General features: G+C 41.1%; 1 protein-coding gene across 1 annotated transcript in view; it reads right to left on the reverse strand.

Annotated features, from left to right (window-relative positions):
• Window positions 1-4,774: 4,774 nt before the first annotated feature.
• The window catches only part of TRPV5 (transient receptor potential cation channel subfamily V member 5), a 29,856-nt gene continuing 20,461 nt past the window's right edge, over window positions 4,775-14,169 (reverse strand). Inside the window, exons 13-15 of the mRNA XM_054493667.1 lie at window positions 13,196-13,464; window positions 10,203-10,309; window positions 4,775-9,501 (exon numbers count right to left, since the gene is read on the reverse strand). Coding sequence (XP_054349642.1) covers window positions 9,207-9,501; window positions 10,203-10,309; window positions 13,196-13,464 — 671 coding nt within the window. The 3' untranslated portion in view covers window positions 4,775-9,206. The remainder of the gene's footprint in view (window positions 9,502-10,202; window positions 10,310-13,195; window positions 13,465-14,169) is intronic.

Consider the following 14,169-nt stretch of genomic DNA (forward strand, 5'->3'; position numbering starts at 1 on the left):
GGCTCACTGCAACCTCCACTTCCAGGGTTCAAGCAATTCTTCTGCCTCAGCCTCCCGAGTAGCTGGGATTGCAGGCATGTGCCACCATGTCTGGTTAGTTTTTGTATTTTTAGTAGAGATGGAGTTTCTCCATATTGGTCAGGCTGGGCTTGAACTCCCGACCTCAGGTAATCTGCCCGCCTTGGCCTCCCAAAGTGCTGGGATTATAGGCATGAGCCACTGCGCCCAGCTGAGAACAACATTTTCTCATTGTTTCCAGCCTCTGGCCTATGAGACATACAGAAGCACGAATTTTTTTTTGCATTCTATATTCTGAAATAATCAGGGACGGGGGAGACAGAGGGGAAGAATAGTAACCATTTGTGGGTACCTGAAGAATTCCTGAGGCAGAAAGAGCAGTAGATATTTCTTCTACTCCCTGTCCCTGTCTCTGAAGTCCTGTATAGAAGCCTTGCAGCTGCCAGGCAGGAAGGGACATTTGCTGTCTCGTTTAGCACATGGGTCACTTCCCACATCCGCCCTACAGTGAGCTGATGTCTGTGTGTATGTGTTCTCTTCCCTTCTCACTTGGGCTCCTGAGGGCAGATGTGGAATCTCATAGATTATCTTAATGCCTCTTACAGAGGGTACCACACACCAGAGAGTAACTGCTGTCCCAGAGCTTTGCTGAAGGACTTCTGGCCCCCTTTTCCTCCTCCTCCTCTTATTCTTCATCCTTTTCCCCTTCTTCCTTCTTCTCTTCTCTGTCAGCCCCCCTCCTGCCCCTTCTCCTCCACCACCTTTTTCCTCTTCCTCCTCCTTCTTCTCACTCTCTCTCTCTGTGTCTCATATATACACATGCAGACACACACACAAATACATATTCACACACACATATATTTAGACTAAAAACATGTTCTAGTAATCACATTTGCATTGGTTTTTATTTTTTCCAAAGTGTTTCCACTCATATTATGTGGTCATCTTTAATTACTACAACCTCACTCAAAAGGCAGCTATTTTTTTTTTACCACCTTTGAGAGGTAGAAAAAAAGTGGAAATATGTATGGCCAGTAAGAAAAGTCAGAATAAACATAGGTCAATCATTCATAGATTCAGTTAATAAATATTCATTTCACAATACATTGTACTAGGAATTATGCCAGGTACTGCGAATACAAGGGTGAATAAGATGGACATCATCTTTACATTTGTGGAGCTAACAGTCATTTAAACAAAGAAGTGCAATAAAGTCCAGTGTGTGTAATAAAACGAAAATATAGGTGGTCTAGCAACATAAAGCAGGTAGTCTCTAACCTAGTCTAGGAGTGAGTCAGGGAGCCCCCTCTTTTACCACACATGTGCACATTCACACACCCTAAATGTATAATCTTTAAGCTGAGACCAATAGGATGAATAAAAGTTACAGCGATGGACCGGGCGAGGTGGCTCACGCCTGTAATCCCAGCACTTTGGGAGGCTGAGGCGGGCGGATCACAAGTTCAGGAGATCGAGACCATCCTGGCTAACACGGTGAAACCCCGTCTCTACGAAAAATACAAAAAATTAGCCAGGCGTGGTGGCGGGTGCCTGTAGTCCCAGCTGCTGGGGAGGCTGAGGCAGAAGAATGGCGTGAACCCGGGAGGTGGAGCTTGCAGTGAGCAGAGATCATGCCACTGCACTCCAGCCCGGGCGACAGAGCAAGACTCCGTCTCAAAAAAATAAATAAATAAATAAAAAGTTACAGCAATGAAAGAGGAAATGGAGGCAGAGGGGTAGAAAGGTCCAGAAATCATGAAGGCCAGGGGGAAGGAGAATATAGCACTACCCAGGAATAAAAATAATACATCATGGTAAAATTATGTGTAGAATGAGATACTTTAAAATATCCTAAGTAACAAAAGCAACAACTCCTTTTCTAATCTACTATGCTATTATATGTATTTTAAGATAAACACGTACATACATGTACTTGGAAATGCCTAGAGTATTTTTGGAAGGATAAATAATAAACTTTCATTAGTGAATGTCCCTGAGAATAACAAGCAAGAGGCTGAGACAGAGATAAGAGAGCTTACTTTCCTAGATACCTTGTGTGCTCTTTGGGTTTTGTACCGTGTGATGTGTTATCTAATCAAAATTAGTTATTTTTCAAAGGAGAAATTTAGGGACTAGACTATCCACAAGACGTGAGATCAACTGGATATGAGAGTTGAGATAGAGGTGTGGAGAATGGGACGCCTAGGATCCTGGCTTAGGCAACTTTGTTGTGCTACCACATAGTTGGTTGGAAACACTGGTGGAGGAGCAGGTTTGGTGAGTAAGAAAAGCTGTTCAGTTTGGGACATGTTGAGTTTGAGGTGTTTGTAAAACATCCAGGTAGAGCAGTCCAATCAATAGGCGTCCAAGCTGTTCATGCCTGGAGCTCCGGAGACAGATCTAAGGTGAAGATAAGGAGCTAGGGATTCTGAGCTTGTGCATGGTAATCTATTGAATTAGGCAGGACTACCCAGGTGGTAAGGAAAACAGCCTGTGGACTGAAAATCTTTAATGGCTCAGTGGAGGAGAAGCAGCCAGGGCAGCTGTGATATGTGGCACAAGACGTGTTGAGAAGTGGTGCATAGTTAACTGTAATCTGAATGCTACAGAGTGTTCAAGCAAAACTAAGACTGTTCAGTGGATGTAACTACAGGTATCAGTATCACGGAGAAGACAGGGTCAAATCACAATGGGTTGAGGTGTCAGTGGGAGGCCAGTAGACAATGGGATTTACTCTTAAGAAGTTTGGCCCTGAACAGGGAGTAGCTGAAAGGAGAGGTGGGGTTGAGGGAGGGAGTTTGCAGTTTCTTTGAAAATGCAAAAGAATAGAGCATGCTTATTTGCTGACAGAGCTACCAGGGAAGGAGAAGTTGAAGATACACATGTGAGAGGAGTCAGAAGAGACAGTGATGGACATGGGGTGTGAAAAGACAGAGTGAGGAATGGATCTAGAACACAGATGGGAGTTTAGTTTTGCACAGGAGTGGAAGTTGTAAACTGAGAAAAAGATGTCTGAGACAAGTCTCGATCAATTTAGAGGTTTATTTTGCAAGGTTGAAGACACACTCAGGAATAAGAGACACAGGCTACAGTAAGATCTGAGGCCTGCACTTTTTCCAAAGTGGGTTTTGAAGGCTTCAATATTTAAAGAGGTAAAAGTGGGCAGGAGGGGAAGGAGAAAAGTTAAAGAAAAGTGGGGGAGAGTAGACAAGTGGTTACATTCTTTTGAGGCTTTGATTAGTGCTCACTGAATCCACATGTTGCATGTGAGAAGCAGGGGGCAGAGGAACAGTCATTTATGTATTTGTGTCATGCTCAATAAATGTGCACTTTACACAAGACAAAGTAAATTAGAGGAAGAAGTCAAATATGCCTTCATCCCAGGGTAGGAGGAGGAACGATTTCTATTCCTCTCTTCTCCTGTACCTGTGAAGATAAACTGTTCATTTATAATGTCAGGGTGAGGGAGGCCATCTGGGGAGATAATGTGGCCTTCTGTCTTGAGGCTGTTTAGGAACAAAAAGGCAGGCAGTTTCCAAACTTTTTGGAAGAAAGGCAACTTCCAAAAGTTTGACTCAGTTTCCAAACTTAACTTTTCCCTTTCACATAGTGAGTTTGATTTGAGGTCCCAAGATGTTATTTTCCTTTCACATCCTCCCACCCTGTTCTTCCAAATCTTTCAAGGAAAGCATTGTAGAAGAAAGCGAGTGTCTGATCTCAGGTTTGGTCTGATCCCTTGTCACTAGGACAGTTTATTTCTAGAGGGTTAGGTCCCTCATTTTAGAAAGGATCATTCTTAGCAGGTTGTGAAGTTTCATGTTCCACAGAGAAAAATAGGGGAAAGAAGAGAGAAAGAAAACCAGTAAAAAAGGAGGAAAGATCATGACAACAAAAGGGGAAAGTAATCCTGGAAAACTGATTTAGACTATATTACTCTGAAGTCCATGCATGAGTAGGCAGGCACAAAAGTGGTTTATATGTATAAATAATTTGCTGTTACTTTTCCTAAAGTTTAAGTTTCAAGTTTCACTTGGCAGAACTTTAAGAAAAGCACAGTTTTAATTTTAATTTAATTTTAAATTAAAATTTCTAGTTTTAATTTCTAGATTCCAAATGAGAAAAAAATGAGAACAAATGAAAGAAAAAGGAAAAAAAAAATGAACAGTAGTTTGGAGACTTGTAGCCAGGAAAGAACTTAGGATTCAGTCCAAATACATTTTAACAAAGAATAAAACTGAGAAACAATTGATAAGGTGGGGTCTAAGAATAGGTGTTTTATATGTTTTTTTTTTAAAAAAACACATAATTTTTATCTCCTTAGTCCTCCATTTTTATCAAAGACAAATCGTAGTAGAACTAATTTATTTGTAAAAAAAAGCTTTAGTTGTATTATACTTCGCCTGATTCTTTGTATAAAGTACAGCAAGAATAATTATTTTCTACACAGGCTCTTTTTTTAATTGACTTTGCTGGAAACTTTTTTATTTAAGGAATCTTAGTTTAGACTTTTTAAAGGCCCCAAGCCCAGTCAAGAATTTATTTGTGCCTGCAGATATCTGTATGAATTGGGTGAATGCCTCTCTTCTTAATCCCAAGATAACTTGGGGTTCCTGGGCCTGCCAGAAAGTAACATTCTTTACTTATCACAGGTTGGGAACCCTGTAAAAGAATTGTGTAGGCAAGGTACAAGGCCAGTTTTTTTTAAGGATCTTTTATTGGCTCTGTAAGTCAATGGCAGTTCCTTAAAACAGTTTGTTTTGTTTATATCTTAAAATATTTCATTCTAGTCAAAGCTTTAGTAAAATAGTAGTCTCCAATTGTGTCCTGTTACAAAAGAAAGCAGATTCTTACTGAGCTCATACAAATAACTATATTGTTATAAATTAAGAATACTCAAAAATAGTTTTCAAATTCTGGAGAAATCAGGTAGAGAGAAAGAAATATGCTTTAAATTTTGCTCACAAGAGCATATTTTACTCAATTGTTAAAAGCTGTAAACAACCCAAAAAATGAAAAGAATCAGCAATGTTTCTGACAAAAAGATCACACAAAAAATTATTTTAGTCTTCTATTAGCTCAGTTCATGCAATTAATCTCTGTTCTATTTGATATTGGGTCAACAATCCTCATGAATACATCAGATCTCCAGGAGTGTCCTGGAAGATTTTTTTCCTCTATTTTAATGGCACAATCTCCAAAGCTGTCAGAAACCTGCATTTAAAAGTATTCATCTGATATGGTTTGGCTTTGTGTCCCCACCCAAATCTCATCTTGAATTGTAATCCCATAATCCCCACATGTGGTGGGAGGGACCCAGTGAAAGGTAATTGAATCATGGGGGGCAGTTCCCCCCATGTTGTTCTCATGCTAGTGAGTTTAATGAGAACTCACTCATTCAGTGAGTTGCCCACTGTACTCCAGCATGGGCAACAGATGGTTTTATATGGGGCTACCCACTTTGCTTGGCACTTATTCTCTCTCCTGGCACCCTGTGAAGAGGCGATTCTGCAGTGATTCTAAGTTTCCTGAGGCTTCCCCAGTCATGCGGAACTGTGAATCAATTAAACTTTTCTTTATAATTTACCCAGTCTCAAGTATCTCTTCATAGCAGCATGGGAATGAACTAATACACCATCAGAGTCCTATAACTGATTATAAACAACTTTTTGAAAAGGAACAAAGTAAAATAATAATTGTGAATGACAAAAGATATCCACGGTCAAAGATATAATTGACAAGGAAATCTGGTTATTTCTGTGGCACACAATAATTTACCATAATTATAATTATTACTGATCACATATACCAAGACATATTAAAATTATAAGAATATTATACAATTTTGGAACACATAACAATAGCACATTTATATAAATATATTTCAAAGAAAGTTACACACCATTTTATATTTGGCAATGCCTCCTGTATGATTTTAACATATCAAATAAGCCAAATATGCGTCTCTTGGACTTTTAAAAGTCAGTTTGAGGTTAAAAGACTGCATTTAGAATTTAATTTTGGAAAGTTAGTCCAACATTAAAAGTTTAAGGCACTTGATATCGCAAAATGAGATTACAGGTCATTATAAAGTAAATCATTTAGCTAAAGTGATAACTCACCAATTTAAAAAAAAAAAAGCAGAAATCTTTACTCCTTGATGAAGAAGAGCTTAGTTTTCTAAAAAATAGGACCTAATAGAGACAGTGTGAAGCCAACTGAATCTGTCTCTCTCTCTCCTTCTTTATTTTTTTTGGCAGTTTATTCAAAGGGCAAATGAAAATCTTTTACTATCTCTTAATCTTATACAAAAATCTTATTTAAAAGAGAAAACCAAATTTTATTTTTGTATTACTGTATTGTTAATTCTAAAGCTTTAATAGAATCTTATAAGCAAATCTATCAAATCTTAATTAGTTTGATTGTAAGGTAAGATTTCCACGAGGCTTTTATAAACTTTACAAATTTGTGTTAAAGAACACATCAATATTCCAAGAAAATTCTGCCTCACACAGGTGCTCAGATTCTGACCCTGCATCAATGTGCTATTTATATGAATGTTCAATTTGTATAAAATCTAAATAATCCCCTTAAAATTTTAGCCAAACCTGATCACACACAAAATTCCTTTTACAAGATCAGTCTTCCACAAACCTTCTACAACTTGCTTAAACCTTCAGTTTTGTCCTTTCTGTTAACTTGAAACAATCCTTAAAATCCTCTAAACTAGAAAACAACACTTCCTCTTAAAAAAGAACCACACTCTCATGACGTATTTTAACATTTGTTCTCCAGAAAAACCACATCCTTCCTGTTTAATACACATTGTATGTACCTAGTAGTTTTAATTATATTCATTAATTTATAATGTTAACTCTTAGTAATTCTTATTTTAGTGAAAAACCTAGGCAGTAAGCAATTTTAATTACATACCAGGTGCACAAGCCAGGACAAAGGACAATACCTGGGGGCAAGCCAAGGGCTCAAATCAAAAGACATATAAGTTTATAGACAAGTTAAGCAAGTATTAAAAGGATTACAGGGCTAGTGCAGTGGCTCATGCTGTAATCCCAGCACTTTGGGAGGTCGAGGCAGGTGGATTGCTTGAGACCAGGAGCTCAAGACTAGCCATGGGCAACATGGCAAAACCCCATCTCTAAAAAAAATACAAAAACTAGTTGGGTGTGGTGGTGCACACCTCTAGTGCCACCTACTTGGGAGGCTGATGGGGGAAGATTACTTGAGCCCAGGAGGTTGAAGCTGCAGTAAGCAGTGATCGCACCACTGTACTTCAGCATGGGCAACAGAGCCAGACCCTGTCTCAAGGGAAAAAAAAAAAAAAGGACTACAGAAGCAAAGTTTTAAATTGCTTCCACTATGAAGAGAATAAAAAAAAATGATGGTGACTGAGCAGTTTTACACACCCTGCCACCACTGTGTCCCAGTGTCTGCAGGCATGTGTATACACATTGTGCAATCCCTCACTGTTGGGCACTCAGTCCTGAGCTCGTGTATCTGAATTAACTGTCTGTGGTTTCAAAAATCCACTTACTCCTTTGTTATCCCAGACCACAGTCCTTTGAAAAGCTGACATGGCTTTTTGCTAAGGGTGATGATAGAGGCTGGGATTAGAAGTATAGTGCTGGAGACACAAGAGAGGCTCCCCATGAGCACCTATAATGGGTGCCCTGGACACATGATTCTTAATTTCCCTCCAGGAGAGGGATGACCCTTCCTCTATTGCTGCTGTTCCTTTCACAACTCAGTGTGGGGCAAAGGGAGATGGGAATGGAGGATGGCTATGTCAGGAGACCAAACAGGAGCCTGTTGCCTCCAGGCACAAGGATGATTAGCTGCTAGGGACAGAGCAGGAGGGTCCTGGAAAAGAAATGATTAGGCCATTCAAATATAGGCCTAATTTGCCATACATACTTAAAAACACACCAGGATGCAAACACTTCAGGCTGTGAGCCTCAAAAAGCAAAGATAAGGCAATTCAACAACAACAAAAACCTAATTCGAAAATGGACAAATAAACCGAAAAGACATTTCTCCAAAGAAGGTATATAAACGTCCAATAAATAGGTGTATAAAAACATGCTCAGTATCATTAGTCATTAGGGAAAGGCAAATCAAACTACAGTGTGAAGCCAGTTCACACCCATTAGAAGGGAATGTGAAATGGTGAAAGCTATTGTGAAAACCAGTATGGCAGTTCTTCATAAAATTAAACATAAGAATTGTCTAGCAATTCCATTTTTAGATGTATGCCCAAAGTATCTGAAAATAGAAACTTGAATAGATATTTGTATACCATATTGATAGCAGCATTATTCACAACAGCCAAAAGGTAGAAAAAACTCAAATGTCCATTGGTAGATGAATAAATAAACAAACCGTGTCAAATTTTGGACTAAGATTGCAGAATCTCACTTATATAAGATACCTAGAATAGTTAAATTCATAGACAGAAAGCAGAATATTGGTTATCAGGGACCGGGGCAGAGAGATAGCTGGAGAGTTATTGTTCAGTGGGGATTAGAGTTTCAGTTCGGAATGATGAAAAAGTTCCATAAATGAATAATGGTGATGGTTACACAACAATGTGAATGTACTTAATGCTACTGAACGGCACATCTAAAAATGGATAGTATGGTAAATTTTATGTGACATGTACTGGGCCCCAATAAAAAATTAAAGAAGGCAAGAATAAGGAGTTTTTTTTATTGCAGTTGGGGTTTGCTTGCTAAGTGGGAAGAGAGACCTACAGGAGGTTGGGAAAAAAAGAAGGGCCACAACCTCTATGCCATGCCTGGCTCTTCCCACATAAGCCCTGGCGAGCCAGAAAAGCCTCACAGCTTACTACTTTCTAGGGTCTGCGTGGGGCAGAAGAGAAATGGTCCTGACATTAATCTAGCATCCCTACCTCATGTCTTTAGTTGCCAACCTCCTTTTTCCTGAGATGTGGGACTTGCAAGAGCCCAGAAAATATGTGAGACAATCGATGACCATTGCCCATTGCCAGAAATTCTGATGTGAAGTGTGAGGCATGACCCTTTAGGGATTGTTCTGCCTCACCCTCCCATGATTAACAGGCACAGAAGTTAGACACTTGCATAGGCAGAGGTCTCCGTCTCTGTCCCCGCCCCCAGGCCAACTGGGAGTAAGGTCAAGAGTGACAGCGATGCTAATCAAAAATGGTAGACCTCCTCTCCATCCCCCTCACTAAGGTTCACTCCAAGATTCAAGTGCCCCAGGGTGTTTTGACGAAGGATCTCCCAGCCTCGGTGACTGCTGCTCTGGGACGCGGTCCGGGACAGGGAGGAAGTTGGAAGAGCCAAAGAGGCTCTGGCTAGAGTCCCACTCTCAGCCCCAGAGGGCTGTTTCTCAGATGGATGCTCCTGGTCATCCTCCTTGTCTGAGTTCTTGAACACTTCCACATAGCGAAGCACTCGCAGAGGATTCTGATCATTGTGGTTCTCAACCCTGATGAGAGGAAGGTGAAAGGACTCAGTCCAGGTGGGGAGAGATGGGCAGGGGTGGGGAGAGATGGGCAGGGGAGAAGTAGAGGTGAACATTTAGAAAGCAGGGTCAAGAGGGAAGCAGAAATAAGAGAGCAGAGCTGAAACAGGAAGAGTATCTGGGATCAAGTGAAGGGAGGTGATTGGAGGGCAGGCTAACCTGGCATAGAGATAATGGAGGCTGAGCAATCAGGGCTTGCAGGGTGGTAGGTCGCACACAGGTGTGTGTGTGTTTGTGTGTTACTAATACGTAGGAATGTGAAAGAGAAAACAGAGCCAACTAATAGATAAGTGTGTCACAAGGATGACGAGATGCAATTCAGGAAGTAAATTTGAGGAGAGAGGAGAGTCACGCAGGGAGATGAGGGCAGAATATGAAGGAGGAAGTTAGATCCAAGCCAAAAGCACACTGGAACTGAAGGTCAGCTCAGAACAAGGTTACAGCAAGTCTGGTAACCCATGCTGACGTCTGAGCATGGACACATGCACACAACCTTTTACACATGGCTGCCCTGAGGTACACACAGCATTCTTCGTACCCCTCCACTTCAGCTCCAGCCCCCTCCCCTAGACAGGCTAATGCAGGCTCCAGGACGCCTGTCGGTCACCCTTGCTTCCGTGGCCTTATACGCATCTGCAGCTTTGCATGCGCACACCATCACTCACCGCAGGAACCAGCGGTCCCCCAGCCCGTACTCGCACCCACAGATCCCAGAGCGAGGCCACAGGCAGCGAGGCAGCTTCCGCTCCAGCATCACTGTGGTGGCCACGACCTGGAAGGAGGCAAGAGATACAGGAAGAACTCTGAAAGAGCCATGAGGTTCAAAGAGGCACTGAGGGCACTGATAAAGGGAACCAAAGGCAATCTGTGAGATAGGACACTAGAGGTCAGTGGTGAGAACAGCCACCTATTCACCCCACAGCCTGTGCCAGGCACCATGCAACCAGCTTCAGTCGTCAAGAAATGAGAGAGGATTTTTTGTGAGTGTTTTGAATAAAATAGTCGCCCTTACATTACTATTCACTCATGGCAAATGATTCACTCCAAACTAATCTCAATTTCTTTTTCATATAAAAGCCACAGACCAATTATCTTGATTTAAATAAAATGATTAAAAAGAATCTCTATGATCTTGGGGATTAATTGATACTGTTACTGTTCAGGGAATTTTCAGCAAATTAAATATCCATATCTTAAGAAGGAAAAGGGTTGATTAATGACTGCAAAGTTGGCAGGGAAATTTCTGGTAGCAAGTCCACCACACATTCTGTCCTTTGCTCAGCCCTCATTAATTACTTAGATGAAACGTGGAAAACAAGCTTATCAAATATGCCTGTGACACAAAACTGGGAGGGATATGTAATATGTGGGGCAACAGAAGCAATATAAAATTATCTCACTAGATTGGAATGCTGGTGTAAAATCATTAACAAGAAATTTAAGTAAACCAAATCTAAGGTCCTATATTTACATTTAGGAAGCTGAGATAAGTGAGTCATAGAACAAAGATGTGGGAGTGCTAGCTGATCAAAGCTTAATAAGGGCCATTTGTATATTTGCTAAAAGACCTGAGTCTGCTTTAGGTACCCTTAGTATTATGTCCAAGTAAGGAAAGGCATGGTCCCGCTTTGTACCGCATTGTCCTAATCATATTGGGGACTATTCTAGTTTCAAAGAAACCATGATCTATTACAGCATGGACAAAAGAGTGCAATCAGAATAGATCAGAACCAGGAAGGCTTCCTAATTGAAGGAGTGGCAATCTTCAAAATAGCAAATTCTTCACCTCATGTTTTTCTACTCCCTATCTTCCTCATTACTCCACACTTCTTTCAGTTTCTTAATTGCACCAAGTTCCCTCCTAGCTCAGGACTTCTAGTCATTCTGTGCTCTTACCCTGGATAGCTGTTCTTCTTTGCCTTGAAAGGAATGTTTATTGTTCTTCCTGAGCCATCATGCAACCCCATCCTTCCTCGGGTAACAGCACCCATTTTTCATTTAGGGAATTGCTCCCTCATCACTTTCAGTGCATTGGTTTGAGTGGACTGGGCTTCACACAGTTCTGCTTCATTAATCTATTTTCCCCCAAACCTCCCCTCCACCACCATCACCAATACCTCCACTATCTAGTCCTTGGTCTTTCCTTAGATTCAACGATGTGCCTGTGACCCAAATGTGTTCCCATGAGATGGAACATGGAAGGAACTGGCAGGGGGAAAGACGTTCTTTTAGAGCCTGCAGTTTTGCCTGGCACCAGGAGCCTCACAGAATACAGCGTGAGTGGGGCCCTTGGAGCTGCATGTTGCATTGCACATCCTCATTCTTTTTGGAGTTTGGAGCTTCTAGAAGTGATCTCACAAACACGATGGGAGAGCTTGCCTTAGAAGAGAGGTCAAAAGAGAGCCGAACAGAGGAATGGATGTAGTGTACAGGATGTGGATCTGCATTCTGGCCAGATACCTCCAAAGTTAGTTTAATTCTCTAAACTTCCCATTTACGAGGACTAACACATCCTCTTCCCCCTGTTTAAAAATCTGCAAGTCTGTTTGAGTTTGGTTTTCTGTCCCTGTAGCCAAGAGTCCTAATTGCTACCAACCTTGACCTTCATCCTTTTCCCTCCTTCCTCTTAACTACCTAGTTCTTGCTAACCTTTGAGTTCTCATCTTAAATGTTGCTCCCTCAGGAAAGCATGTCTTCACTTCCCAGTCCGATTCCTCTGTTGTATCCTCTTCCTAGCACCTTATATTCTCTATGGCATTTTTGCTGCTGTAATTTTACAGCTTTTTGTGAAGTCATTCACTTCATGCCTGTCTTTCCAACTAAACCGTCAGCTCCATGAGGGCACATACAGTGTCTGTTGTGTTTATGCTCATGTCCCTAGCTCCTAGGCATTTGCCAACACATAGCAGGGTCTAAATGATCATCATTAAATGAATGAAAAGTCTAAGGGAAAAATGATGGCTATATTCAAATATTTGAATGGTGCTTATATGGAAGAATGTGTTCTGTGTTATATGAGAGGGAAAGACTGGCGCCAAAGAATGAAATTTTAAGAAGATAGGTTTTAGCTCAATGCAACGTGAATGTCTAATAACAAAACCTTTAAAAATATGGGAAAACTCCCTTCCTCCCAACCTCTACCTGAATTTGCAAGATAATAAGGTCCTAATCAGCATTAAAGAAGATACTGAATGACCTTCTGACCAATAAATGATTATTATGTTAAGCAGGAGGCCAACTTGACGGCCATTGAGGGTCACTTCTAATTCTAATATTTGTCAGTCTATGGTGATATAAAGAAAAGATCATAGAGAAACAGGGATTTACAGAAGGAAATAGAAGATAAGATCCAAATTGAAAACTGGAATATACCAGAACAAGGTCACTTCTAGTTCCCACTGGACTCAAGGATCACTCCTAGGTCTACTTTTCTCCTGTGAGCAACAACCCCACCTCTTGCCACTATCATCCATTTAATCCTCCTTCTGTCCCTTCCATTTATCCACATGTACCTCAGGTTTACACAAACCTCTGTTGAGGTGACAGCCTCACTGGGTTTTTCTGTGACTCTTTTAAGAATGATCCACCATAACATTTTCCACTTTGATTTTTCTCTCCATCCCCTGCTTCTTAGCAAGACTAACACAAATAAACTCACCTGGGCCCTCCAGAGCTCATCCCGCTCCTGGGCCACCCTCCAGTGGGTGTCGCCCATCATGGCGATGAACAGGTTGAGCATGAGCAGTGTGGCAATGATGGCGAAGGCGAAGTTGACAATGCTGAACATGAAGGGCAAGTCCACATCGTAGTTGGCAGGTGCATCAATAACAGTGAGAAAAAGCTCGAAGGTGCTGAACAATGCCATGGGGTAGTCATAGAATTGCCCCAGACTGGTTGGGTCCTCTGTCTGGAAAATGATATAGAACGCTACTCCGCCCAGGAAGAGGACATGGAGATGGGATAATGGAGTTATCACAATAAGCATGGACATGGTTAGCACTTATTCTATCTCTGTTGTATATATATATATGTATACACACTTGCACACATGCACAGATAATTACATACTAATAAATGTAGTTTCCTGTGGAACTGTCTAACCCTCAGATGTCCTGTGATTAAGTTCACCACTCTGGGTAATGGTCATGGTAACAGTCATTTAACAACAACAAAATTGTATGTGTGTGCAGCGTGTGTGTTTGTATGGATAATGGATAATAGGTCACCTAACTGGTTTTTACATTTTAGAAAACCAAATACTTAAAAGGCAAGTTATTATAAGAATGCATGGAATCCTCAACAAATTTTAAAGAACAGAACACATGAACAGGCTAAAAGAAGAGCCCCTTTTTAATCTTGATGGCCTCTAGATAACCCTCCATCACTCTGACCTTCCCTGAGTGAACCTGAACCAACATAGGAAACGGATTCCTGCTCAGGGTGGAGCCTACTGGATAGCAGTGAGCGTAATGGAACTTCAGGACAGGGCTAGACTGCTTGAAAGCCTCTTCTCTGCATGGGGAGCTGAAGCACATTCTGAGAGCAGAAACAGGGTCTATGACAAAGCATTGCCTCCTTATTTATTTAAGAGAAAAGCAAGTGCAATGGCCAAGAAGTGAACATTTAGAGAGT

This window comes from Pongo pygmaeus, chromosome 6 (assembly GCF_028885625.2).
Source record: "Pongo pygmaeus isolate AG05252 chromosome 6, NHGRI_mPonPyg2-v2.0_pri, whole genome shotgun sequence".
Classification (NCBI taxonomy): Eukaryota; Metazoa; Chordata; class Mammalia; order Primates; family Hominidae; genus Pongo; species Pongo pygmaeus.